This window comes from Falco peregrinus, chromosome Z, assembly GCF_023634155.1.
Source record: "Falco peregrinus isolate bFalPer1 chromosome Z, bFalPer1.pri, whole genome shotgun sequence".
In the NCBI taxonomy this organism is placed as follows: Eukaryota; Metazoa; Chordata; class Aves; order Falconiformes; family Falconidae; genus Falco; species Falco peregrinus.
The window spans coordinates 48,225,736-48,253,707 of record NC_073739.1 but is presented as its reverse complement, the minus strand read 5'-3'; the positions used below and the strand labels follow the sequence as shown (position 1 = coordinate 48,253,707).

The window sequence follows — 27,972 nt, the reverse complement described above, 5'->3', positions numbered from 1 at the left end:
TGGATGAAATCAGCTAGGAAGTTCCAGACATTGTTTTGCAATTTGCAGGAATAGCCATATAGTGCACTCAGAACTGAATTGAAAGTTGTGAACTCTCTAGTGTTTAAGGGCCATGCTTCAACAGATCCAATCACACAGATAACCAAGGGACATCCCTTCCTGACCCATTCAGACTGAATAAAAGGTAACCTTTGTTTAAAACAGGAACCCCAAAAAGCTTCCATTTCCAACTCTCAAGTTATTGTTGGGTTTTGGGGGGGTTTCTTGGAAGAGCGGAGCAGAGAGGAGAGCCCACTCTATTGCCACTGCTTATGCTGAAACTCATTAGCTTTACTGGTGCTTTTTTGTGCCTTCATGAAAGGCACTTGAGAGTTTTATCTTTAAACTTGCCTGTGTAAAGGTTATTTGTAAGACTAGCGGTCTACCTGACTTTCCCATTCTATCAGGAGAGAATAACACACACTTAAAACTTTCTGCTTTTATCCTCTAAGATAATGCATCAACTCCTTTTCATCCAGAACTTCAAGTGTTTCAGATCACTGAAGAAAAATTTTATTAACTTAAGTTTTTAGCCAGGCAGAAAGACCCTAGAATCATATAACAGTTTAGAGTTAGAAGGGACCTTTAAAGGTCATCTAGTCCAACCCTCCTGCAATGAGCAGGGCCATCTTCAGCTAGACCAGGTTGCTCAGAGCCCCACCCAACCTGGCATTGAACACTTCCAGGGATGGGGAATCCTACCACCTCTCTGGGCAAACTTCCTGTATTTCATCACCCTCACTGTAACAAGATTTCTTCTTTACACCTAGTCTGAATCTACCTTCTCTTAGTTCAAAACCATTAGCACTTGTCCTACTGCAATAGGCTCTGCTAAAAAAGTCTGCCCCCACCTTATGAGACCCCTTTAAGACAGACGAGCCTGCAATAAGGTCTCCCTGGAGCCTTCTTTTTCTCCAGGCTGAACCACCCCAACTCTCTCAACCTTTCCTTGCAGGAAAGATTCTCCAGCCCTCTGATCATCTTTGTGGCCCTCCTCTGGACTTGCTCCAACAGGTCCACGTCCTTCTTATGCTGGGGCCCCCAGAGCTGGACGCAGCACTCCAGGTGGGTTCTCATGAGAGCTGAGCAGACTGGGGAGAATCATGCCCCTCAACCTTCTTTTGAAGCAGCCCAGGATATCCACTGACATCCCAAAAGCCACACAGCAATAAAGGCAGAACAATAACAAGCAAGTCAGTACTGAAAATTACTGATATCATGTTGACATATATCAGGAATGAGCAGGGACATCTTGGTCTCATTTCTAAACAGCTTTTACCAGCTCATTGTATGTTACCACATACACCAGAAAGTCTAGGTACAGCCAGGATTTCAGAGTGCAAATCCACTGTGTCATTAACAGGCTCTGTTCAAATCCCAATTGCTAATGACTGTCTTTCTTTGGGATCTTCCTCCCTTGCTTAATCCATGATCAACTCCTAAGTCTATACAGTAGAGTTATTTCAACTATTATTAAGCACTTATCTGCCTTGCCTTTATCATAGTTTTAAGGAGTTCATACTCAAGTTTTCTTCACACAAAGTGAAAACAGAAATGGCCAAGAAGCAGCTGGTCTTTTCAAATCTTGATATCAGTAACCTTCTGGTTACATAGCAACTTAGCCTGCATCTCTGCTTCTGTTTCAAGAAAATTCCATACTGCTTTACCATTTAATTAATGCAGTCTAGGAGTGTAACATTAAAATATTGCTACTATATTTTCAATACCTCTGGATGCTCAAAGGAGGATCCACACAGACCACAAAGCATGCTTGCATGCAGCAGTCTTGTTAATAAACTCATATCTGAACTCAGGTTTACTCTGGATTGATTCCTTAAGTCTGTAGTTCCCTGCCCTGAATACTTCCCACTGTCTCGCAAGCTTCTGTCAAGGCAAAAAGCCTGCTGGTGGTTTTACCTCCCCTTCATCTAGGGCCCTGTTTACACCTCCAGTCTGCAAAGGTAAAGAATCACTGCCTGCAAGGATCACAGACTTTCGTACTTGATTGTCATTACATGATGAAATTACATCTGTAACATCAGTATGAAGTAGTATGTATCACAGAATGCTCTTCACAGAAATGATGTTACATTCCATTGTAGAAGATCTATCCCTAACTTCTGTTGTTGTACTCTTCTAGCCTTCCAGACAAAACTGTACACTCCAGATTCCTCTCACTTGGCTCAACCTCAGCAACAGTATCCAAAAGTTAACAGAAAAATATGGTACTGACTCATAAAACCCATAATTACTGTAAACACCCCAAATACATTTCCCCTCCCAAATGTAGGAAGACTAGACTTGCTTTACAATTAAATAAATACCAGGGTATAGACCAAACCAGGAAAAGGAAAAATACTGAATTTTTTTTCAACTCTTCAACTATGCTTATGCTAGTAAATGTACTATCACTATTTTGGTAGTGCGAAAGGGCTAAGAACCTAACCTACTTATTACATCAAGAACTAACTGCTTTGAATCACACTAACCAACACTTTTACATATTTTACAGGAATTAAACAATAAATTCCCAAATGGTGCATTGTGAGAAGAAAGGTGACTGCCATTATTGGTAGAGACTCTTTTTCTAAAGCAAGGCAAGGGGGAAAAAGAAAATAACAGAATTTCTAAAACAAAGGCTTTAGGCCTGCAAACACTTAAGCAAGTATGCAGCTTCATGCATGTGCCTTGGAGGGTCTTACTGCTGTGTTCAAGAATTTGTAATTCCAGTACTTAAGGTGTTGGGATATTTTTTAGGTTTAATTTAAAAGAAGCCTGATGTTTCAAAACAAACTAACTACATGAAAAAAGACACACATTTTCAAAAAGCTACTAATCTTAAAATTAATATCTTTTTGACAAATTTCTCAAAGCAAGTAACAAATACAAGCCCACCATCTAAGTCTTTTTTAAGATGGCTGAGCGGGGGTGGAGGGGAGGAGGGGGCTGGTAATTTTTCAAAATAACATCCAGGTGTTGAAGCACAATTCTCACTGAACTCAACCTGCTGTCCACAACAGCTCATAAGGTTAGTAAAGACAGTTCAGACTCCCATTTTACAGAAGCTTAAGTATCAGAAAGCAGAATTAGTCACATACACAGCACGAACAACTTGTATATTTTACATAGGAGACAGTGTTATCACTGACATTACACAGATGTTAACAGTTTCGACCATTTCCAAAGCAGATAAAAACCCAAAATAAGGTAACAAAAACAAAGCTTTTTAGCCTGAGGAGGAAAAAAATAGAATTAAAAACCTGAAAACCTATGTAGAACAAGGCAGATGCAGGAAGAATCTGCTTAATTACTCATAATATATCAAGTGACAAACAAATTGCTGTTTATTTTTTTTTCCTGCAAGAGGATTTCCTCATGATATTTATCTCAGATCTGCGTAAGAATAGTGAATTTGCACCACCTGATTTTATTGTGGAATGGCTTTCCTCCCTTGGTCCTAGGAGGAAGTTATCTCATCAGGTATTTTTACAGCAGGTGAAGATATAGGGTAGGTAACCACTGGTTGGATCTAATAAAGGAAATCTCCATTATGCTTTTTACAATGCCTTCCTCTTCAAGGTTTCAAATTTCTAAAATTTTGCAGAAATGTCTCTCTTGCCACTAAACTGGAACATTACAGGAGAACAGAGTTCACAACTACAGCAATGTTTGTAGATAGCCACAGTAGCTTCTGCTCCTCACAGGAGTCAATCCAGAGCTGCATCTGCAGACGTGTAATTCAAAGGATATCCACTAGTCCTTAAACAATTAATCGAGAAAGACTGCTTCACTTAACACTGAAGGAGGGAAAATACTGCCTCTAAAGCTCCCCATCTCCCTGCCCTACTGATGAGCCTGTGCTCACCACTTTTCACATACACACTTCCCTTGACATCTGGCTCTTTGACAAATGCCCACAGTACACCACCCCTCCAGAGAACGAAGGGGGAAATACAGAAGGCCCAAGCATTTACTACACGCTTCCATAAAAATGCCCATCGCTTCCCTCAGCTTATCTAAGCCAATTGTATAAGTCAGGCAATGTCTGCAAAAGCATTTCAAATCTGGAAGATCATCGTAAGCTGACCACTGCAAACTATCCCATGTTTCAGACAACCAAGACCCACTCTACCTTACTTTTGTTTGCACTCTTGTTCATTTCAGGGCCACGCCTTCTCAAGTTAACTCATTTGAGAGCTTGTCAAGAGGGTTCGGTTGTACTGACACTCCACGCTACTTCACTTCTGAACAGTTCACTCAGTCTGTTTCCAATTATATGCTATGTTGAAAAAGAATAACTACAATTCCACCAGGGAAGGTCAGATACAGTTTTAAGCTTATTGGTAAAATGCCTTATGAATGGGTGGATTCCAAGGGCTTGTATGATAAAAGTTTAAAACTTCAAATTGCTTTGCTGCAATCTGAGAGGGATCACATGCCACACAATACCATTGAGTTTAACTGTTGTCTGAATAAAATTACTCTAAATAAGCCTTTTGAAAAACAGTCAGATTTTGCATCTGGCCCCATTCATATCACTAGGATGCAAGTAAACAAATTGACCATTCTGACAGAAAATTTTTAGACATGCAACTTAAAAAGCTTTGTCCTCTCTCACCTTGCTTAGAATGAAATACTTCTGCATTCCATATTTGCACATTAACCCTATCTTGATGTCACTCTGTCCTGATGTCACATATTGTCTTTTGAACACTGATAGTCTAGAAGCAAGCAAAAGAAGGCAGTAGGCTATTCCACCTGTTCAAATACTTATTGACGATAACATGCCCTTACTTAACAGAAAATAGTCTCAGTACTTGTGCCTACCCTCAGCAACAGGCATGAAGACTTTCCTTCTGTTGCTAGTAAGGCAACAAAATTCATAACCTAAAAGATCACAGCAATTTAGAGAAGGCCATGTCTTCTTTCAAAAGAATATAACTTTGTATAAGCATCAAGTCATGCATTCTGCAGCATGCAGAAACTTGGGAGAGGCCTCTGGACTGGTAGACACAGGAGGAAATGTAGTAACCAGTTGCTGCTCTGCAATTTGGCAAGTCTTTAATTTTTGACAAGCAACTGGCATGAGTCTTCAAGCTTATGGGAAGCAACAGTGTCTGCAGTACTGTAGCCCATTCAAGCCCTACCATTGCCAGCAACCTCAAAAACACTCCATGATTCCTAATAATGCTGCTCCTTGGCTAGAATGCTGTGGAAGACTTACTCGATATCTCTGACTGGTGTAACAAGTGCCAGGAGCAGCTCCGGAAGCATTACACCTTTATGTCCTAAACATTCAGGACCAAGAATTTTGTTTCTTGGATCTGGAAAGTACTCCTCTCCAGTAGTAGAAAGCAAGCAATTATTTTTTTTTTAAAGACCTGACAGCAACTAAGAACCTCTCAGCTTTAGATTTTCACCAAACTCAGGCTGATCATATCACTCAAGAAATAGTAAGCTATCAGTAAAAATACTCACCATTAGAAATAAATAAAAAAATCTGTAGGTAAATGAACACCTGGCTCAGCTTCAGTATTGATCAGTTCCTCTGGTAAGAGTGTTAAAGTAGCAGTTTTGGTTTTACACTGTCTAAATGATGAGAAGCAGCCTGAGTCAGTGCTGGCCTCTTCTGTTTATTCTTAGAGACCAACACGTAAAGAAAAATTAACTGCTTGCATCCAGTTAAATGTATCATAGACCTACTAAGTCAATATGGCTGTCACAGTTTAATTACATGTCCATCTTAAACCAAAATGTGTAAAAGCCTAGTAACTTCTAAGCCTGTAGTAGAGAGAATTTTCAGAGTCAGGCAGGCACAGCTTAGGTCCCACATCACTTACAGACTACACAGTACTCTCTATCACTAGTAAGTCATTCAGCTGATGAACACTTATTACTGTGCCAAGTGGAGGCTCTTAAAACAGCACATCAAAGTAAGCAGCATATTTTCAAGGATCACTGCAGTAATCTTCATCTCTGGCATCACAGCGTTTTGTCTCTGGAGACAGGAGACAAAAGCACTTGCTCATTTGGGTCAAACACTGTAGAAGAAAAAAAGACATTGTCAGGTCACTTTCCCTCTTCCCCTGTAAATATCAAACCCAAGAAGGAATCCGATTAATTTATTTGGGTGTTTAAGATTACTAGTCATGAAACCAATCAGTTTAAATGCTCTCATACAAACACCAATAAACCAAAACGTAAGTAAAAATTCAAGAAAAAAACCAAACATTAAGAACAGGAACAGAGTTGCATGGATATCACAGATATATAAAGGAGTAAGCCTAGTTTTGGCATGATTGCTGTAAACAGTTTCTCTTTAAATCCCTCGCTTATTTGGGCAGTGAAGTTCCCTTGAGTACTACCGCATGCCTCGCATACTGGTAGCCTTGTAAGCATTCAAAAGAAAAGGGAATTCACTGCTCTTCAGAATTGTACAAACCCTAGAAATACAAGACAGACAGCTCCCTTTACCGGCCTTCCTTATCCACTGAGTAAACAGAGTATCAAATGGCCTTCAAGGACAACAAGCTGTATCATTGGAAAAAGGAAAGAAAAAAAAGGTTTTTTTAAATACTACATTTCTCTTTCTAAGTGAAAAGCAAAGCATCCTTTTATCCTTTCCTTATCACAGACCTGAATGGTTCCTAGTTGGTAGATACTGTTTTGTCGGACAGACTGCAAATAGCCTTTCCCCAAGCTATGAAATTTTTCCTTCGAGTCTTAAATTAATACTGCAGTGCCCTGCACCTCCCAACCATGCCGCAAAGTCTGCACTTACAAATAAGAGAAATTCATTATGAGTAAGTACAGTTCTAGAGTGAGTTAAAGATTCCTGTACAAAGGCACAAATGTCAGAGCCAAGACCCCAACTGATCATCATCAGCGTCAAAGCAATAATTATTTATACAAGAACTCTAAGGATTTGTTTTGTTTTAACACAGTATCTCACCTTATGCAACTGCAAGCTGCCACTGAAAGAGGAAGACTTACTTTTCCTTCCACTCTCAGCCATGTGTTCCCAGCTGTCCTGCTGGCACTGGATGCCATGGCAGCTCTAGAGCGAGTCCGTTCAGCCACAGATCCAACTAAAAATGAACTTCTCAAGAGTTCAGAGCCACAAGTGGTAGGAGTGGCTTGGAAGCTGTTTTCAATCTAATCGGAGTGCTGTCCCAGCTCAGACCAATGTCACATGGAAAACTGCAGCAGCACACACACAGAAGGAGACATGAAGCCACCCATTTAGGCAGCAGGCTGTGCCTAGATCTAGTAAGGCATAACTATGTAACTACTAAGCTGTTTGTTGTCTCTATGAATCTAATTGTATTCACCAGAACTCCAAGATTAAAAATAGTTATCTTGGAACTGGGAAAGCAGTCCTTAAGAAAGAGGAAGAGGAGAAGAAACTATTTACGTGAGGTACTAAGCAACTCCAGAAGAGCTTACCTTCAGCCTTAACTAAGGCACAGTTAAGATTAGCCATACAGAACTTCGGCTTAGTAGAAAAGCTCACAAGCTGCAAATTCACTTTCTGTAGCTAGACATCCTGTTTTATAGATGTTTAAAAGGCATCATGTTTCTTATTGCTATAAGCTTTACAAAAGAAATGACAACATAGCAGCAGGATGTTAAAAGGAGTGGTATAAACAAGACCTCTTGTAAGGATCTATTACCATTTAAAGCTTCTCAAGCATTCCTAGAGATCACAACAACAGATACACTTCTGATACCTCCCCAAGAACTACACTGCATGTGCAACTGCAGGGTAACACATACCAGCAAACAGAAAATAAGCTCCTCTGGGTGCCTCAGCTAGCGCACAGAGACAAGATAAACAGAAATGCCATATTATTGATGGTTTTGAAGCTCAGAATGAGGACAATATGGAACGGAAAATTCACAAAGGCTTCACGTAACACATGCTGTGTACAGTTCCTTGGCCACTTTTTACACAAAGAGAAAAGAGGGAAAACTGCAACCACATAAGACCACACAAGCACACAGAGCAGAAGATGCACCTCCTCTTCTCCAGTGAACTTGCTGCAGGTCAGAGATGCCCACAACTCACAATGAACTACATCACCTTTAACTGAATTCTGTTTCAGGACACAACACAAATAAATTCTCAAACATACTCATTACTAGAAGCTTGCCGAAAGTCAAATGGCTATAGCCATGAGAGTCCACCTTCATATGCCAGTTGACCGTAGTGTGCCACAGGTTTGAAAGTTTCTTGAGATACAACCAAAGTCTCCACTCTTTCATTGCTCCACAACTGAAAGACTTATCAATTTACAATGTCAATGAGATGAGAAACAGAAACAACTTAAGCTACACAATGATCAAACAATCAACCAATTTGCCAAGCTGTACCAAGGTTGTTTGAAGTGCTAACCCTTTGCAGACACAGTCTGAATGGCAATCATGGTACAATTTCAAGCTATATAGTAGGTTTTGCAATTGCTCACATCTTATTGCATAGAAATCACCAGCTATTTGGCCTTCATCTTGGATCAACTGTATGGTTTCCACTTCCAGCAAATCTTTTAAAAATGGGATAAGCACTCAATGCCATACAAAGTTCACAGAATCCAAATCCTCACCTGCTTGAATAACTGAATAATCCTACCCCACCAAGGACATTGTTGGAGAATGTGAGAAGGCCAAGAATTGAAACCCAAGCACTGCTTTGTCAGAGGGAAGATATTTACTAGCCAGGCCAAATCACAGATATTAGCAAGACAACTCAAGTCAGGAGGCAACATTCAAACAAAACACCATAAACTGAGAAGAAATAGCTATGTCTTCAAAGCAAGGCTTAGTTATTGAAAAAAACCCACAATCTATACAACAAGCTCAACTACAAATCTTAAAAGTGCTTCTTCCGTCTTCAACAGATGAATGTCAAAACGATGACTGTGAGAGCTGGAAACCAACTAAGGGTATAACCAGTCAGCCTAAAAGCCACTAAGAGTGAACAGCTTTAAATCAATAGATCTAGAAGTAATGAATTTAAGACAAATTCCACAGTTCAATCTTCTTCAGGTACCAAAAGACAAGAGATAGATGAGATATTAATGAAGAAACCACTCTTTTTAGTGACAGGAGTGCCACTGGCAGCAGGAAGAACGACACTATTTCTTGAGATAAAAATCTCCTTCTTTCTCACAGGGCAGGTCAGTATTAGAGGTGCCAAACCTTGTTCACACATTAAGTGAAGCCCAACAGCAAATACAAGTTTCATTGCTTGTGTAAATGGTATTAACACTCCAACAAACATCAGTGCTTTCAAGAACCAGAAAGGGATCAGGGACAAAGAAATAAGGTATGCCTAATCATAAAAATAGCTTGGATGTCAGCAGGCTCACCAACATCAACAAAAGGAAGAGTGCTAGAGTGGAAATTCTAGCCTCTGCTATGCTCAGCGTGGCATACTGATTCACTCATTTCTCCAGGCCTCAAATTGCCATTAGTAATTTGGAGTGCTTCTTTTCACCACCTTGAACGTGCTCTGCTCTGCTTACAGAGCACAGGCTACTGCCAGCTAAACACTAACCACCTTAACAGTCCTCACTTGGATGGAACACTAACGCCTTGATGCCCCTGTAATTGTTAAATACAGGGATTTTCATCAGTTAGCAACTAGGTTTTTGTACTTTAACAACTGACCTGCCATTCCACATCTGTTTAGACATGTAAGGAGACATGGTGACAGGTTCTCTGACCTGGTATTTGTGCTGATGCCAAGTCAAATCTCTTCAAATGCTTCTTTTATTTAAGAAAAGATGATCTTCCAGCCCTTGCTATCACTGCATGCCACTGAACAGTATCTCACAGAACACTTCTTCCTTACATCGCTCCTCTACACAGTGCACTGGAATAACCCCTCAAACATACTTACATGTTCAGAGTACTCTGTACAGCCAAGTGAAAGGCAAGGTAGATGCGATTAAGTTACTGTGACCAGATGCTTATCAACATAATGGAAAGCAAAACACCCTAAAACTCCTTTGTAGGGATCCAGTGCTTCCTAATCCCAGGTTTTCAAATAAGATTGCCAACACATTTCCAAAATAGCTTCTCCAGGCCGCTGAGAAAGTATTCTATTAGAGTTTCACGCCTGCACACTTAACTGTTCAGTCATAAATGGTACCTGGACAAGTAATTTGGAGTAAGACTTCCAGAAGACAGCAAGGGCATCATGCATATACTCACAACAGAAAAAAGAAGTATTTCCAGTTTTCCAGAAGTGAGGTCACTTGGACTATTTACTCATCCTGCTGCATAAGTTTGCATTAATTTTCCTTCTGAGTTATTAGTAATTAAGTCCTTTTTAATCTGTATATTTTGGACAATGTGATCTTGTACTAAAGGAACAAATAAATGTGCTATTTGACAGTGCAAGTGCAGTATTAAATATCCTTAGAAGTAGACAGGGTCCTTGTTAACTTTGCTTCAATAAAAAGCTTCCTAAAACCTGTTTCCTTTTTGTTTCTTTAAGAAAATGCAGAAGCAATTTGTATTTACAGCTTAGTTCCTGCTTCCAAAATACCCCTTTAACTTTTTCATTATTTTTATGGTGGATATAAATGGCACCAAATTGTCAAATCACAGCTCTTTTCTATGCTACCTATACAAATAGGTCTGATTTCTGGCAAGCCATAAAACAATTATGGCTGAATTCCTGTAGCCCTTTGATATCCTAGCTTGGCTGTAGGGCTTCAAAGCCATCTTATGGCAATGCTAAAAATCTAATTTCCAGAAGACAGAGAGGAAATAAAAGCATTTCAATTCCCACATGTTCAAACACGAACACACCAAAATCTTAGCACTGGGATGACCATGTTTGAAAGGAAAGTGATTTAGCACAAACATGAACAAGTAAGATACAGCAACAGTTTAAATCAACACTGCTTCACAGAAGGCAGAGATACAGGCAACTTCAGAAAGCAGGGGAGGGAGCATACTACACCTGCCTCTGATCCCCCAATACTTACTGCAAGTTGAGAAGCACATTCTCCTGCTTAATTGTTCAGCTCTCTCCCCTTCTTGTATGGATAGCAAAGAAAGGGGTGGGAAATAATCATAAATAGTAAAAGGAAATTGTGAAACTGCCTAAGCATGCAGAAGCAGCAAAGACAGTATCTTTTGCTTTAAGGGAACTGATATTGCCAGCAACAAATTACAAATACACTGAAAGTCAACTATCACAGGTGCCTGGGGATTTATATAGCTACATTTTATCTCTGTGTTATTATTTATATTATGAAAGGGTCCTCGCCTCATGTAAGCAGGGGAAGATAGCTCTTGCTGTACCAACGTGGTTTCTGATATCCATGATACAACTCAAGAGAGGCAAGGGGATGACACTATAACCCCTTCAAGTAACACCAGCAATGCTTTTGCCTCTTTAGTGACCTGGAATTTGAGAGGTGAAACTGAAAAAATTGAAGACTGATGACTGTATTTCTTTGTACGAAAGAAAACTCCCTGTCAGCCAAGGAAAACTATCAGTCTAATATAATATGCAATGGTTGAAAGACACAAAAAATCCAAAACACCTTTAAACTCTTTGCTCATTTCAAGTGCCGGCTGTTTTTTGGTGGAAGGCTGAAGAAAATTTTGCCAGTAATTCCTACCATGAGCAGGCACACACAAATACACACAGTCAATATTAAATTAGAATCATGGACTCTCTATTCTAGAGTTACCCTATGTATAAACGATGTGCATGCCCACATGTCCATTTTTTCTCTTCACAGAATGAACTCACACGCTCTAGAGGTGCCACATAAAATTAGCATTGTGATAAACAAGCCTGTAACTTTAAATCCTTCCTTTTAGAACCAGGCATCAACCTGGTGATCTCTAGCAAGGAAAAGAATCAGTCAAAATTTTTTTAAAAATTAGAGTAACCTTTAATCTAAGCCTTTTCCTGATTCACCCCCTCTTCCCATTCTTCGGTAGCACTTTTGAAGAAACATGTTTCTCATTATCATTTAAAATCTTGCACACTTTTTATGAAGTCCACTGTTCTTAACTTTGACAAGGAAAAATTGAAAAAAGACTTTTAATCCCATACCTGACCATGGCTGGAAGGCATTTTGTACTTATACTCTAGTCCTAATTTGCAGTTAAACATTGGGCCCCAACACTGGCTTTGCAAAACTACTATACATACAGTTTAAAGACCAGTTATGCAAGATTAATGTACAGTACAACAGGCTGCAGAAAGTGTATGAAAGAAAAAAACCCTCTAGGGAGAGCAGGGAGAAGGAAAAAGCCTTATCTTCAGTACCTGACTGCATGTTAGCCTTAACCACCCTTACGGGCTTCACTGTTTTTCATACAAAGATATAGATACCAGTTTTCGTTTATTGAATAGTTTCATTTTCAAATAAAGAATGTTCCAGAATTTTGCAGAGTTTATATTAAGTTACTGAAGCCTCAAGGCAAACATACTGAGCTAATCATTGCTTTAGATTTCAAAATCTACTGTTAAAGTAAAAAAAAAAAGCTGGTTATACCTATAAAATTACAATACATACAAACACATTTACAAGCTACACGCTAGCTACATAGCTTAACTTAATATTTACATATCAAATATTTCATTAAAAATGCATTGAACAACCAGAGGTTACTTCAGATTTTAATCAAGAAATTACTGTTCTCTACACTTCAGGACAGACCACAAAGGAAGAAACAGAAAACAAAATGTGAAATTTTCCGTTGTCTGGACACACAAACTGACAAATTCCCAGATTTAAGCTGCTAACAACAACAACAAAAAAAAAAGCCCACCAAAACCATTTAAATATTCCACCTGAAACATAGATAGATACTTTTGACTGTTCACTTAAAATGTCAATCTAGAAGTAGTTTATTAGTATTTAAATTCCTGTAAAATTGCAGTTCAGGCATTAAGACAGAAATGTAAGGAAATATCCCTGCAGACTAAGATCAGTAGACCAGTACAACTAAACTTTTGTTAGCAAACCTGAAAGACCTACAGTGGTTGTTTAACTTTGCCTTTACTATATCAAAAATTGAAGGAAGTCACCTAACGTAGATCTGCTTCATAGAAACCAGTTCGTTTCTATTTAGTTTCCAGGCAATGGAAAGGATAATGAAAACAAATAATTCAGTGTATTTGACAAAATTTACTTTGTCAAATAATAACTTCTATTCTCATGTACACTCAGTGAAGACATTTAGTTTGTTTGGAAATAATTTTGTAAGTGAAAAATAAACTTTCTGCTGTGGGATGAGTCAACATTGAACAATAAAGCTCAAAGCAAATACTAAAAATAATTTATGACTACCATTTTAAGAACAGCCTTTGATTAAGTGCAACATCCAACAAAGACTTTCTGTTTTCTAAAGCACAGGATTTCAAACACAGCAGGTGTAGGTACATCACCTCAACTTAAAATGCTGGACAGCTACAGAATCCACACAGAAACAGTGTTCCATGTCTATGGAACAGTCAGTATTTGTAAAGTGTGTGAGTGTGTGCACATGCACCTACATGTTTTTGTTTGTGGTGGGTTTCTTAAGTTTACTCTCTTTGATGATTGAAATGATTGGGTCTTTGCTCCTAGGTGTTGTAACTGGATTCACACAGAACAATCTGCCCACCTGGGTCCAGCCTGAAGACCACAGGTCACTGCTGCTTCCCGGGAGTTAATCACCCCAGGACCAAAGCAGGTTCTACTTCAAGACACAGCACCATGAGAGCCTTTTTCAGTACCGCCTCTACAGCCTTAAGGATGGCCAGAGTGACTGGCAGCGCTGCCAGCCACTCACTGGAAGTGCAGTGCTTGCACAGCACAGCAGTGCCTGCGGAAGCAAACTGAGGCGTTGTACTGTTGGGGGGTACCTTACTCGATTTAGGTTCAAGGTTTGGTCTTGGTGTATTTGCACAGGACTGCCAAGGCACCCAAACAACCTGGATGGAGTTGCTTCAAAGTAATTTACACAGGAATACCCTACAGCATTTGTAACAGTCAGCTCTAAGTAGCTTCCTTAAAAACAAAAAGTATCTAGGGAATATCATCGAGAGGACAGTACTGAAGAGTAACAAAAGCCAATATCCTTATAAGAAAGTATGCTAGGTAAATACAGAGTCTGGTTTGAAGGCTACTATGCCCCCATGCTTTCATGGAGGAGACAGAAGAGGCTAAGACCACAAGATAGAGAACACATTTATGTGTTCCAGTTGCCTTTATATTAAGCAAGAGGGTACACCAGTTCTCACACAAAGACCAATCTTAAAATATTTACAGTCCAGTCAAACTTCCTAAAGTATCCCTAGCTTTTAGATAAGGACGTGCAATTGTATTACTGTATTGCTGTTTCTATTAACCTAACTGTAACGAATTACTGTGTAGGCTGTTATGGGTAAAATACTTCTTGATGAGAAGACATTAGAGCAATATTCTGCAGAGTTAGGCTAAAACATAGCTCAAATGAAAGGGACAAAAAAAGCCGCACCAAATTTAAGAAGTTGGATTTTATGTTCTGGAGTATTTGCTAGATACAAACAGGAGCATTTACAATACTAACAGACTCACAGTAACCACACACTTCACAAACTAGTGACAGCCAGACAAAGAAGTAACAACTTCAGTGTCAAAAAGCTTTTAAGTCTTAATAGCGCAGGAATTATATCACAGATGAGAGAAAACCTTTGCAGCTCAAAGAGGCATAACCTTAACAGTAGCTGCATCAAAACAGATGAGGAACTTTCACATATCAAAGAGGAATTCACAAGCAGTTTGAATCTAGTGTAGCACACAAAGAAATTTAAGATTTTATTTTAAACAAAAAGCTAAGCAGAACGGTATGGTTACAAAATACACTTTTTGGTTTTTTTCCCCCCTCTCAGACCGTATATATGTCCTTTCCAGATACTACTCTCACCATTAGATTCTGTCTTTATTCCTTGCTCACTATTTTTGAGATGACTGAAGATTACCTGTTGGGGTTTATTTTTATTTTGTGCAAAGCCAAACTACACAAGTACAACTGTACTTCCATCCTCTGGCTAGCTACTAAATTTTGGGAACAATTTGCATAAATGCTTTCAGCAGTCAAGTCTTCAAATGCACCAAAACATTTCCACAGCCCTCCTCACCATTTCTTAAAAACTCCAGTGCAGATCTCATGTGTGTTTATCTGCTGGCAGCAGATATCCACCTCTGCCTCCCTGCCAGCCCATCCATCAGAGAGCAGGTTGCTGGATAATCTCTCACACATTGCCTGTGGCACACAGGAGCCAGTGTCTGAAGCCTGGTGTGAGTTCAGTCAGTGCACAGCAAAACAAAGCCTCCAAGCCCTGGGAAAGCTCAGAACACGGCAAGCGAGTGCGTATTGGGTGCAGGTCCTCCATCCTGAGCAGTACCTCCAGTTTCTAAGCCATCCCCTAATGAAAGACGGCAACTGGATATTGGCTGGAAAAGGCTGGGCATTGGATCTGGCTAAAAAAAAAAAACCAACTCTGTGCTTATTAGCATCTATTTATTACCCAAGTAGAAATTTACCTTGTCAGAGAGGCAAAACATACCAACATTGCCTCAAAATATAGCACAAGGACATGCTGTTCTTTCAAAAGTGAAACATCTTCATTTTTATACTTTTAGAAGTATTTAAAGAAATACTTTGGAATAGTTCCCAAAAATTTATTTTCATTTAGATCTTTTCATAAAAACAGATCTGAGATTGATTTCTGTCCCACTAATATGACATACACATTTCAGTATATTTCTCTTTCACACAGTTTTATCTACCCTTGCAGTAACATTAAATCATTTTGAGTCATCAAGTGTGTCCAGAAATACTGTGTACCTCCACGTTGGGCAAGCAAAATAAGGAGGAAAAAAAAAAAAAGAAATTAAAGAAAAACTCCACAAAAAAAATCATCAGGCAGTATCCCAATTAAAAAAAGCTACCTTTGAATGTTATGCCAGACCTGTGCATCTCTATGTTCAGAATACATAAAATTAAGTTCAATCCACCTCTCCTGCTTTTCAGTAAAGCATGACATTAGTGCTGTGACAACTTAAAAACAACCATCCTGTAAATGGTTCTACCAAGCGCTTCAATAAAATATTCACTCAGAATTTGCATTGTATAAGATGAAATAGGCAAATATTTTTTACTGTCATTTATAGAGCCTGGTGCTGGATCACAGAAGGAATTCAAATGTTATTTACCCATTTAATACTTCTCAATGAGAATTCCTCAAGAAAACTTCTGCCCTCCACTACCAGAAAGGCTGCTCTGACTAACAGCAAGTGTTTTTGGAAGTGCCCTTCTTCCCCCCCCACACATGGAAAACACCACGGTTGCTCACCTCCAGGCTCACAGCATCAAGTAGTTTGTCTCAATTGAATCTCAGCACTATTCCTTTCTGGATCACTTGCCCTTTAAAATTAAATTAGCACATGAAAGGTAAAATAATGTCTTCCTACAAGTATACAAAGTCAGTCCTCTATTTCCCTTACAATCCTACAGATGCAGAACACCTTGTCTGCCAACTGCTCTTTCAAGACTATGTTATGTTCACATTACTTCTATCTAGGACAAGCAAAATGATTAGTGTCTCATTGAGCCTGGTGGAGTTTTTTTATGTACAAGCTTTAGAAAGGTAGGCACAAATAGTAAATTTAGACTTACTACAAACCACTCAGTATCCTATATCCTATATTCATCAGCAAAATCAATCCATCTCACATTTCTTGTTCAGCTATGCTTTTTGTTGTTGTTGTTGTGTATAATAATGCAGTTTGCACTATAATCTCTGCCATCATAACCACCTAAAACCAGAAATACCTATCTTGGTATTTGCCCTCACGAGCAAGCTTCCATATGAAAAATACATATATCCTACTGTATGCTTTTTTACACTAATTATGGACAAGTTACTGGGACCATACAAAGGCAATTCATACGCAACAGCTGCTGAGAACAGATCTGAACCATACTTAAAAAAAGAAAAAAGATATTTGATCTATCATTTACTTGATGTTACAGCTGCTGAGATCTCTGTTCCACAGCGTGCCACAAATTTTAAAATCAAATGAATCCAGCACCACTGGGCTTGTGCAGATGGCTCAAAGGAACAAACCTGAAGTCCTCAAAGAGAGCCCAAGCCAGAGCCAGTGCAGGAACCCAGCATGGGATTAATGGCATACAGCCGGTAGCTGGCAAGCAAGGGAGACAGTTCAGCACAGATGCTCTGCCTAGGAGCACCATCACAAGGATAGTGATGGCTGACTCTGCCTAGTGGTAACAGAATATTATCCACTAATATTAAGTAAATAGCTCTCCAGAAAGAAGTCAACAATTTTTTTAACAGGTACTGAACAACAGGTTTTATCTAGCAGCGTACATTTTCAAAATTTTCTACATTGCAAAAAATCTGTATTTTAGCTCTATCCTTTAATAGTAGACAGTATAACATATTAATTATAAATTAAATAGCCATACAGAGATTTAAGTCAGCATACAAAGGTTTCTAAATACCAGTCTGTTCTTCCTCCCCTTTATATACACTAGAAAGCATAGCAAAAAAGCCAACAGTCATACAAAACCCAAACATTTTTAACTAGAAGCTAAGTGTTTTTGTGACAAGAAACTAATTTTCACGCAAACGCATAGAAGTGCTAGAATTTGACTGTTCCTTTGTTTTCATATTTGCCTACCAATCACTACCTGGAAGGAAAGAACAGAATGATGCCACTTAGTTTGAACTAAGTTCTGCTGGTTTAAAGTGCAGGCATCCATCATAAGTATCTCACAAAAATTAATGTAGTTGAACTGCAGCAGCCTACAGACTCCATTCCAGATCAAACTTTTGCAAATTAATCTGTGCTTTCCCCACCTATCAAAAGCATTATCAGCAGGCTTTACAGGTTGCAGCGATCAAGTTGTCAATCTTTTCCACAGATTCTACTAGAACCAGGGACAGAATAACCCTCTCCAACGTCCCCTAAACCTGAATTTAAAAAACAAACAAAAAATCCCCAAACCCAACAACACACCAAAAAACAACCCTAACCATACTGCACTGCTCTGTTATGAGAACAGCCTTCACACCTTGAACTACACCATTTTCCAAGACTTTACAGTTTACTAATACAGCACTGAAGAATCTTAAACATACTTTATCTCCAGTTGAGACTGTCTAACCTGTAACAGTAAACAATGTTGTTTAGAAATTTCTTACAAGGATAAAGACTGCACAGAATAGAGTAGTAATAATAAAAAGCAATCAAACAATCCAGCTGTTTTCATTTTCTCCAATAAATGCTAATAAATTTGACTGTCTACTGATTTAAACATTCTGAGGTATCTTCCCTCTCATCTTACTAAAGTGATAGAGCTGATCTTACACACAACAATCTGGTTTCCTGTACTTCAAGTGAGTTTTCTTCTACGGCTAGCCAAAAATCTTGCATATGATAGCCCTGAAACTACATTTCATTTCGTACCATCTAAAATCTAGAAGATTTCTAAGCACAGAGTATAAATAATGTAGCTTTAGATAGATGTAGCCCTAGCTTCTAAGAACTAAAAATACTGTATCAGCAATTAAATGCTATTTAAAGTTAACTTAATGTGAAATAAATAACCTGGCTTCTTTTTAAGAGTTAAGAAATTACAGTCAGAACTGACTGGCTGTTCAGACAAATCATCATTTACCCCTGCAGAAATATACTGGCAGAGGGAAGAAACCTAGCAGAAACTAGACATCCCATGCAGAAGAATGAAAAAAGCACACACTGAAGACAAACCACACAAATAAATCACATAAAAAAATGTGCAGGTAAACTTTAAAATCTGTAAGTTCATGACACTGGAGGATGTAGCAGCACTGCTAGTCAGATGTCCTGTCACACTGAGGTACTTACAGACTGTACAGTCACGTACCTTGAGCAAGTGCTCTGCGCCCATTGTTACACTTCAGTCTGCATTTAATTTCATTTCAGTTGAATACAATGCAAGTCTTCGCAGACAGCAAATCATTGCTGATGAAGAGGGGTCATCAGATTTGTGTACTCGTAAACCAGATGTGTACTGCTGTCCTGATTTCAGCTGGGATAGAGTTAATTTCCCTCTGAGTAGCTGGTGCTGTGCTGTGTTTTGGATTTGGTGTGAGAACAATGTTGATGCCACATGGATGATTTTAGTTGTTCCTGGGTAATGTTTATACTAAGTTAAGGACTTTTCATTTTCTCAGGCCCTGCCAGCCAGAGGGCTGGAAGGGCACAAGAGACTGGGAGGGGACACAGCCAAGACAGCTGGCCCCAACCGACCAAATACTCCAAACCATGGAACACCACATGCAGCATATAAATCTGGGAGGTGAGGTGAGAAGGAGGAAGGTGAGACATTTGGATTTATACCATTTGTCTTCCCAAGCAACCGCTGCACGTGATCTCCTGGAGATGGCTGAACACCTGCCTGCCCATGGGAAGTGGTGAATTAATTCCGTGCTTTGCTTGCGTGCGCAGCTTTTGCTTTACTTGTTAAACTGTCTTTATCTCAGCCCACAAGTTTTCTCAATTTTACCCTTCTGATCCTCTCGCCCATCCCACCGTGGGGGGCCAGTGAGCGAGTGGCTGTGTGAGGCTTAGTCAGTGGCTGGGGTTAAACCATGACAACTGCCCAATCTAGGAATCAAGTCCTTATTACACTGTACACTTCTAAATAAAGCATAAGCATTGGCATTGCATGTCATCGTTTTTAGACATGTACCAGGGAAGGGAAATTATTAGAAACACATCTTCCTATACAGGCAGCATCTTACCAAAGCCACCACTTATTTACTGACGCCACTCATGTAAAAATGAAACTTGATAGCTTCTCTATATTCAACTCTTGTAACTCTCTTTGAAAAAGACAGCTGTGAGATGCCCTTGTGATTTGCACTGGGCTGAATTAGGTGTTTTGAAGTGCACTTTCTATGTACTCTCAAAGCTATTCAGCCTCTTGTTAAACTCGTAGCAACACAAAGCCCCAAGAGTTTCTGTTAAACAAATGAAATTACATTCGCTAGACATCAGGAGTTTCATTTGGCCATAGCTGAAATCCACCGAGAAGCAAATCCATTCCCAATAACAAAACAATTTTGCAACTGAAGTAGCAGCACCTGCCCTAAAAGCTGCAGTACCAAGCCTGTATCTGTAAGACCGATAGAAAAAGAAATTCCCACATGCCTATCATACCTAGAGGGTTAGGCTTAGGCAAAATGTAAAAGGGAGAAAAAAAAAAATCTAAACAAACAAAACACCTTAGTTCTTACAGGTGTAGCTAAATATCCTACTAAAACATTCAACAGAAAACTGACTGCCTGTTTAGTGATCTTGACCATCGACCTGCACTAGTTGGTACAAAAGTAAAACTCAAAGTCATGGTAAGAACCTGCTTGTGGGTCCCTCACACCACTCAATTTACTAAAATTAATAGTGAAGTCTCTCACTGACTTTAAATGGAGCAGGGAGAGACTTTTTTTTTTCCCCTTTACCCTTAGTATTTAAAAGTCAGCAAAATAATAAAAAACCCTACCTAATCAAGAACATTGAGATAATATTATACAGCCATGTTCTCCGAAATTTTACAAGACAATATACAAGCTACTAAAGGCAGAAATATTTGCAGTGTGGTCAAGACATTAATAAAATGGGGCTAGGAAAGGAAGGAAAGATTAAGGATCTTCTTTCACTTCTCTTCCACTAATGTGCCTCCTAACACAGTATTTGAAAGCAAATTAAAATAAATAAATAAACAAAAAAACCCACCACACAGTAACCAGGGAAGAACTGCATCATTCCTTCTAATTAAAGTTTGTTCTAAGACATTTCATTCTCATGGCCAACATATTATCAATATTTTAGGGAGCTTCATGAAGCATTTTCACAGCCAAAATATAAATCACTAGAGATTATTTCAGAATATAGAATGAGATATGCTTTCACAAGAGGATTAAATTGTCACTACAAAAAATTGTCTAAATTTAAACATCCCTTTAAAGCAGCAGGCCAAACATCTCCACGGAGGAACCTAGCTACATCTGGAAGCTGCACCAATCTGATCATCACAAGTTAAGCAATTGATGCAATCAATTTAGTTCAGTTTTTGCATAATGAATCCAAATGCACAAAAGCAGAATTTGATTGGCATTTTTTCATTTCAAGGCAGTGTATAGGGCACAAAAACGCCATGACTTTTTTTCCTAAATCAAGAAGTTTACCCTTTAAATAAAATTCTGCATACTATATTAGGGTTTATCTACAAATATGTTTTCCCAAGAAGAGCTTATAAGCAAACTGAAGGATGGTCTTAATGCTGTTTCTACTCTGCAACTGCTGTACACTGAGCACACCAGGAAGGGCACACCCCACACCACTGCTGACCTCCACACCACACTTCCCATGCCAAAATATTCTTACCTTGCCATGGCCCAAAATACCATGGCCTCTGGGACAAGGTTATCTTAAAAAACAAACAGTAAAAAAATGCCAGTGATAATGGGGACTGCATCTTTCAGAGTTTCTTCCTCCTTACTGGATTCCTACAACACAATGGATTCAGAAGAGATTTTGTGACTTTTCTAAGGAAGACTATTCAGAAATATCGCCTAGTTGAATTGTGGGAACAAAATGGGAAAAGCTTTCATATGAGAAAATAAAGAATGTGTTTACTAGGAAGAATTCATCGGCAGCTTTTACAGTAGCTAAGTCTATGTCAAAATGTTCTGGTCTACTCAAGTCTCATGCCGCACTAACACACAGCCTTAACAAAAACAACCAATACTGGAAATGTGGACTTCCTCAAAGAAATTTACAGTTTGATCCATCCTATAGCAGAATAACGAGCAGTTCCACTTCCATCCTTTGCCATATCATTTTAAAACTTCAACCCAGGTGCAGTAAGCATTGTTCTCCTCAGCTCTGCGGAGGAAAGCAACACCTCCCACTTTTCAAATTACATTATTCCAGTGTCCAAATCACTATTTTCATATTTACTACATTAGCAAGGAAGTATTAGCCCATCCCTTTCTTAATAAGAAAAATGTAGTTTGTCAAAATGCACCACTGATCAATAGAAACTTAACTACTCACGCCATGCTAGCTCCAATGTAGTTTTTTGCATGTACTTAATAATGAGTCATTGAAACACAAGAGATTTATTTCCTTATTCAGCTGGAATACTGTAAGACTAATAATAATCAAAAATCAGCTCCTCTTTTGGAGGCAGTATCGCAGCAGATCAAAACTAATCATAACCTGATGACAAATCTGGTTCCACAGATATGCTTTAAAAATACTGCACTATTTTCTTCACATTGATAATGAAAGGCAAGCAACAAACACTTTGAAATAAAGCTAGAATCTTAGAAATTCTCCATGTCTTAACCAATTTGCACCAGCATCATAGAACAGACGAGACTTTCTAAACAGCCGTATTTCTGATTGCACGATGATTTTGGAGAGCATTTGTCTTGCAAACTCTATTCAAAACTGAGTCTGGCCATGAGTCTGCTTACTTTAATGTGACAAGCAGTCCTGTAGCCCCATAAAATTACTCATGGAAGTCAGATGGCAGGAGCAGCCTATTAAATGGGAGGAAGTACAGGGAACCAACCACTGTGAATGCCTGTATGCTCTACTGTGCAAAGATACACTGAAACACTCCATCACCATAAAGCAAACAGAAAACAATGAAACCGCTGCCAAGCTCAAGTTTTTAAGGTGAGGCCCAGTGAAAGATGAAGGAGGCTATTTCTTAGGTCACCTTATCTTTTCGACACCCCTGTTAGTCACCATCGCCTTCCCATCCTATCTATACACACAAACCAACCAACCTGCTCTGCTCTCCACCAAATGCTGTTTCTAGCTATGTTGCCATCTCTAAACCAATGCCAACTTCAGGGTACAGGACCCTGCTTGCTCTGCAGCAATTATTAGTAGAGCAAACACTTGGACACACCTTTGCAAACTCACCACCAACCTCCAGTACTAATTACCAGAATCCCTACTATAGCCAGAACAGATAAGCAAAGCCAGAATTGTAGCCAGCAGTTTATCCAGCTATTCTCATAAACTTGCAAAATGAATGTGCCAAAAATAACTAGTCTCCCTTGTCCCCCTTGACGTTTGGCATGACTATGCCCCTAATAAAAAGTGATCTATCAACAGAAACACATTATGAGCTAATAACAATCACGGTAGCCTATTCATTCGTTATTTTCAAACTGATCATGAGCTCTATAAATAGACTTAATGAATTGAACTTTTCCTAGCAAGCATTTTTACAGCAGCCATTCACAGCATGAATCTAGAGACAAAAAAAAAAAAAAAAAAAAAAAAAAAAAAAATCACTTACCAGAGAACTAAGTGTTATTATGGCTAGTCAGTATATTAGTACTTGCTCTTGATTAATATTGTACACCTACCTCAGCTTGCTAAACCCATGGCCCAGAATTAGTTTGAGAACTTACAAAGTATCTCCAATAAAGTATGCAACTTCAGAAGAAGTGATGGAAAACAAGGTAGTTTGACCAACTACAAGCAAGCATATCATTCTTATTAAATATGCAACACTTAAGACAGCACCCTGATGGCCATCTGAAGTCAAACTATAAGCACTGATTTACAGAGCGCATTTACTTTTGTCAAAAAAATTAAGTGTATTTGTAAATTAGAAAGACAAACAAAATGTTTCCATTTATAAGGCACAGATCACCACCACTCTCCTGAACACTTTTGAATCACAGAAAGAAGTGCTAGGTAATTGATACATGGATTGCTCTTGGCAGCATAATGCTCATCTCTCCCACGGTGACTTCAGGGGCCTGCATTTCCTCACCATCTATTTTTCCTTCATTGCTGTAGTTTTAGAAGGCTAAGCAAAGCCCAGAAGTGAATGGGGTGCTCGCCATCTGAGCTTACACTCTGCAAGATGGGAGTGGCTGCAGCGCTCTCCCATAGTCCAAGTCATGGGCAATCACAGTGTGACAAGTCCCTCCCAGGCTACATAAGCTGGCATGTTTCCCAGCAGTTGCCACATCATGAAAATGGTGCATGCGAATAAAACCCCAAACTAAACACTTTAAAACAATGGCATAAATGACTCCATAACTAAACTCAGCAGCTGGAGACAAAGCACTCCCAGTGGCAAACCGTGCATCTCTCACTTGCAAAAGTCCTAAATTAGCAAGCTCCACATCACACCTAGCAACCGACCTCCAAGTCTGGGCTGCACAGCCATGTCCCCCGAGGCCAGACAACAATAAATAAATAAAGTATGGATAATAAAAGCATCACAAACACCCCCTGTGCAGACAGAGCTTCAAAGTATTAAATGTAGTTTCTACCACTGATTTCAATAGATCATCTAATTCACTGAATATGCATAATGCTATCTCACCTATTTAGGCTACTCAGATGTGTTCTCAGGAGTTTCTCTGCCAAACTATTTGAAATTACTTCAAGTTATGTTTTTTCTGTACAAGAAATAGAAGAAAACAGGAAGAAGACTCCACAGCACAATCTGGGCAATTTAATTCATCAGAAATACTGCAGTATTATATGTGATCCACTGAAAACCCTTTGTGCAATACTGCACTGGTTTACAGTAGATCTAAAAATTGGTACTCTGATAGTAAAAGGGAATTAATAACTTATACTTCAGAAGATAATCTTAGCAGCTAAAATACTGCAATTCTTACACTTCATTGCTTAAGGGAAGGAAAATATTCTAGAAGAAACAATATTTGATGTAAAAAAAAGTCACAGCTTGGTATCTTCAAACTGAGGAAAACTAAATCAAAATACGTTTTTACCTTACCACAAAAAAAAAAATTCTCAACACAAAGATTTCCTGTCTTTTGCTCCCTGAACATTCAATTTTTCTCCACTAGCTCTAAGCAGACAGGATTTATGATGATATTGTTTTAAGGAACTGCAGGAGTTCTAGATACCAATAAAAATTGCAGATCAAATGAAAGATAACTACTAACCATTGTGTCTGCATAGACAAATAAACCTGCTCACTTCTTATATTTGTACTGTTACCCCTACTAATCCAACCACAATAACCAGGACAGTAAGGGCTCAGAAATCAGAAATGAAAACAAAAGGCTTCTTATACCTCTCCCCCCACAACTTACATGCATACGCACGCACCACACACACCTCAAGAATTTTTCATGTACTCAGGCAGGGGTGAAGCCGTGACGATGAACTACAGAACAAAGCAGAAAGCAAAGCTCTGGGGGGGTCCAAATGCAAGTACCACAACTGGGGCAGGAACACGTTTTCAGGCAGATACTTAGTACATCGAGAGAAAACAACACTAGCCAGAAGAAAGCAACACGTGAGCAAAAACCTTCGGTGGAGACCTATCCTGAGAGATAAGTCAGCCCCATGCCACTGTCCTTGTTTCAGCTGCGACAGAGTTAATTTTCTTCTCTGTAGCTGGTACAATGCTGTGTTTCAGATTCAGCAGGAGGACACAGCAATTAAACCATCAGCATAAGTACTGATTACTCTAAACGAAGAACTTTTCAGTCTTCCCTGCTCTGCCAGTGAGCAGGTGCACAAGAAGCTGCAACAGAGCAGAGCCAGGACAGCTAACCCGAACTAGCCACAGGGAGATTCCACACCACAGAACACCATGCCCGATACAGAAACTGGGCACAGTTGGCCGGGGCTGCCTATCGCTGCTGGGGGACTGATGGCATCAGTAAGCAGGTCATGAGCAGTTGCACTGTATGCCACTTGGGGTTTTTTCCCTCTGGGTTTTATTTCTCTCTCTTTTTCATTACAACTGTTACTATAATATTTTATTTCATTTATTGAATTGTTCTTAGCTGCACCCATGAGTTTTACTTTCTTCCCCAATTCTCCTCCCTGCGGGGGGGCTGCAAGCAAGCGACTGCGTGCTACTTAGCTGCCGGCTGGGGTTAAACCGCGACAGCCACCGACAAGAGACCGGGAGGAGCCGGGACCCAGACCCGAGTGGAGACCCCCGAGGGAGCAAGTGCGGGAGCGCGGAGGCGGCAGAAACGAGACCGGAGCCCACCGCGACACCGGGCAGCCCCAAGGGGGGCGGGAAAAGGGCCGCCGGCAGCCCATCACCTCAGCGACGGCCGCTTTTGTTCTGCGCGAAGACCGGCACGGCGCTGTCAGCCGTGCCCGCCCCGAGGCGGCCGGGAAGCGCTCGCCTGGAGGGAGCCGCCGCTACCGGCAGCGCGGCGCCGGCGGGGCAGGACGCCGGCGGCGGCGGGGTGGCCCGCGGCGGGCCCTACCTACCTCTTTTAGGCCTGGGGAAGCTCTCGTGCAGGTGAAAGATGACTTTCTCCACAAAGTGCTGAATGTTGCTGTGCTCGGGTCCTCTGACGAACACCATCCAGTCGTGGGTGAAGCCCTCCACGGTGGGTTTCTTCCTGACCTGGGCTCGGTGTCCCAGCTCCAGCTTCACCTGGACGGCGCCCTGAGGGGGGAGAGGCGGGGAGCGCCGGTGAGCGCCCGAGGCAGCGCGGCCGGGCGGGCAGCCGAGGGGGACCGGCCTCATCGCAGGCGGAGGAGGGACACAAGGGACACAACGGCACCGCACACCCGGCAAGGCACAAAACCAAAAAGGCTTCACCACAACCCTGCGGCAGAAAGCCGGACCCGCAGGCGAGGGCGTAAGGAGCTCTCGCTGCCGCCCGGGAGGACGCGGGAAGGCGCGGCCACCGGCCCGCGGTGCCGTCCTGCGGGCGCGGGCAGCCGGCGGCCGCTGTCAGCACCGTCCTCCCTTCCCGGCGCCTCCGCGCTCGGTGTCCCCGGTGCGGCGGCAGGAAAGCGGCTCAGGCGACACCCGCCGCCTCGCTGCGGGTGCGTGCGTGCTCCGTGCCGATGCCGGAAGCGGCGGGGAGGTAGCGGGAGGCAGGGAATGCCGCAGGCGAAGACAAATCCCCCGTCACGCCAACCCCTTCCCGGCGGCGAGCACCGGCGGCGCCGGGCAGCGCGGGGGGCTTGGGGCGGGAGGGCAGTACTCACCGAGCTGGCCATGCCTGGGGCGCCGGTTCTGCTGGGGCGCTCGCTCCGGTCCGTCGCCCCCACCCGCAGCGCTAATTCATGAAGACGTGGAGACGACGACGGGCGTGCAGAGAAGCGGCGGGCGGCCGGCGTACATCATCTGCCTCGCTGCTCCCGCTGGATGGCTGGCTGGCTGACTCGCTGGCTGCCTTGCCTCGCAGCACCCTCGGCCTCAGCGCTCTCGCCAGCCCCGCCGCCTGGGCGAGTGCCCGCCGCGCATGCGCACCGCCCGCCCGATTGACACCGAGACACAGACATAACAGTGTGCGGAGGGGGGCGGGCACCAGGGCGGCTTGGGCAGCCAATGGCGCTCGGCGGCGCGGCCACGAGCCCCTCCGCCCAGCCCCGCCCCTCCCCGGCAGCCCTTACAGTAACAGGTTGGGGGGGGGCTGGCGGGGGGGGGTGCTCGAGGCGGCCCGCGGCGGCGGCGCCGAGCCGTGCACGGGGGTTGGCGGCGCCGTGCCGAAGCGGGAAGGCAGGCTGAGCAAGAACAGCTGCGAGCGAAACGGGCCGGCGCGCGGTGGGGCTGCCTCCCACCCCGCCTCTCCTCACGCCAAGGGCCGCGGCGCCGTGCCCCGCTCCCCTGGCGGAGCCGCTCAGGCAGCGGGCGCGGCGGTCTGGATCCGCCGTTACGAGCGGCGAGAGCCGGTAGCGCCTCACGGCAGCGCGCGGAGTGCCCGCCCGCCGCCCTCCGCCGAGCCTGCAGGAGGCCCCCGGACAAAACTAAGTGAAAGGAGTCCCTGTGCCCAAGGCACGCTGAGGAGGGGCGGCCTCCCCAAACCGCGGCTTCTGTCCCGCGCACCGAAACAAGCAGACGTTTCTGAAGAGCTCCCAATAA

The 27,972-nt window shown here is 41.6% G+C and overlaps 1 protein-coding gene across 4 annotated transcripts in view; it reads right to left on the bottom strand.

The window, feature by feature from the left end:
- The window catches only part of MLLT3 (MLLT3 super elongation complex subunit), a 138,578-nt gene extending 111,213 nt beyond the window's left edge, over positions 1-27,365 (bottom strand). For 2 of the 4 annotated variants that reach the window (XM_055791183.1, XM_055791184.1), the window contains exons 1-2: positions 27,096-27,365; positions 26,364-26,544 (exon numbers count right to left, since the gene is read on the bottom strand). In XM_055791183.1, coding sequence (XP_055647158.1) covers positions 26,364-26,544; positions 27,096-27,107 — 193 coding nt within the window. In that variant the 5' untranslated portion in view covers positions 27,108-27,365. Of the gene's footprint in view, positions 1-11,036; positions 11,073-26,363; positions 26,545-27,095 lie in introns of those variants that run through there. The other 2 variants (XM_055791186.1, XM_055791185.1) reach the window with 2 other exon arrangements.
- Between the last annotated feature and the right edge of the window lie 607 nt (positions 27,366-27,972).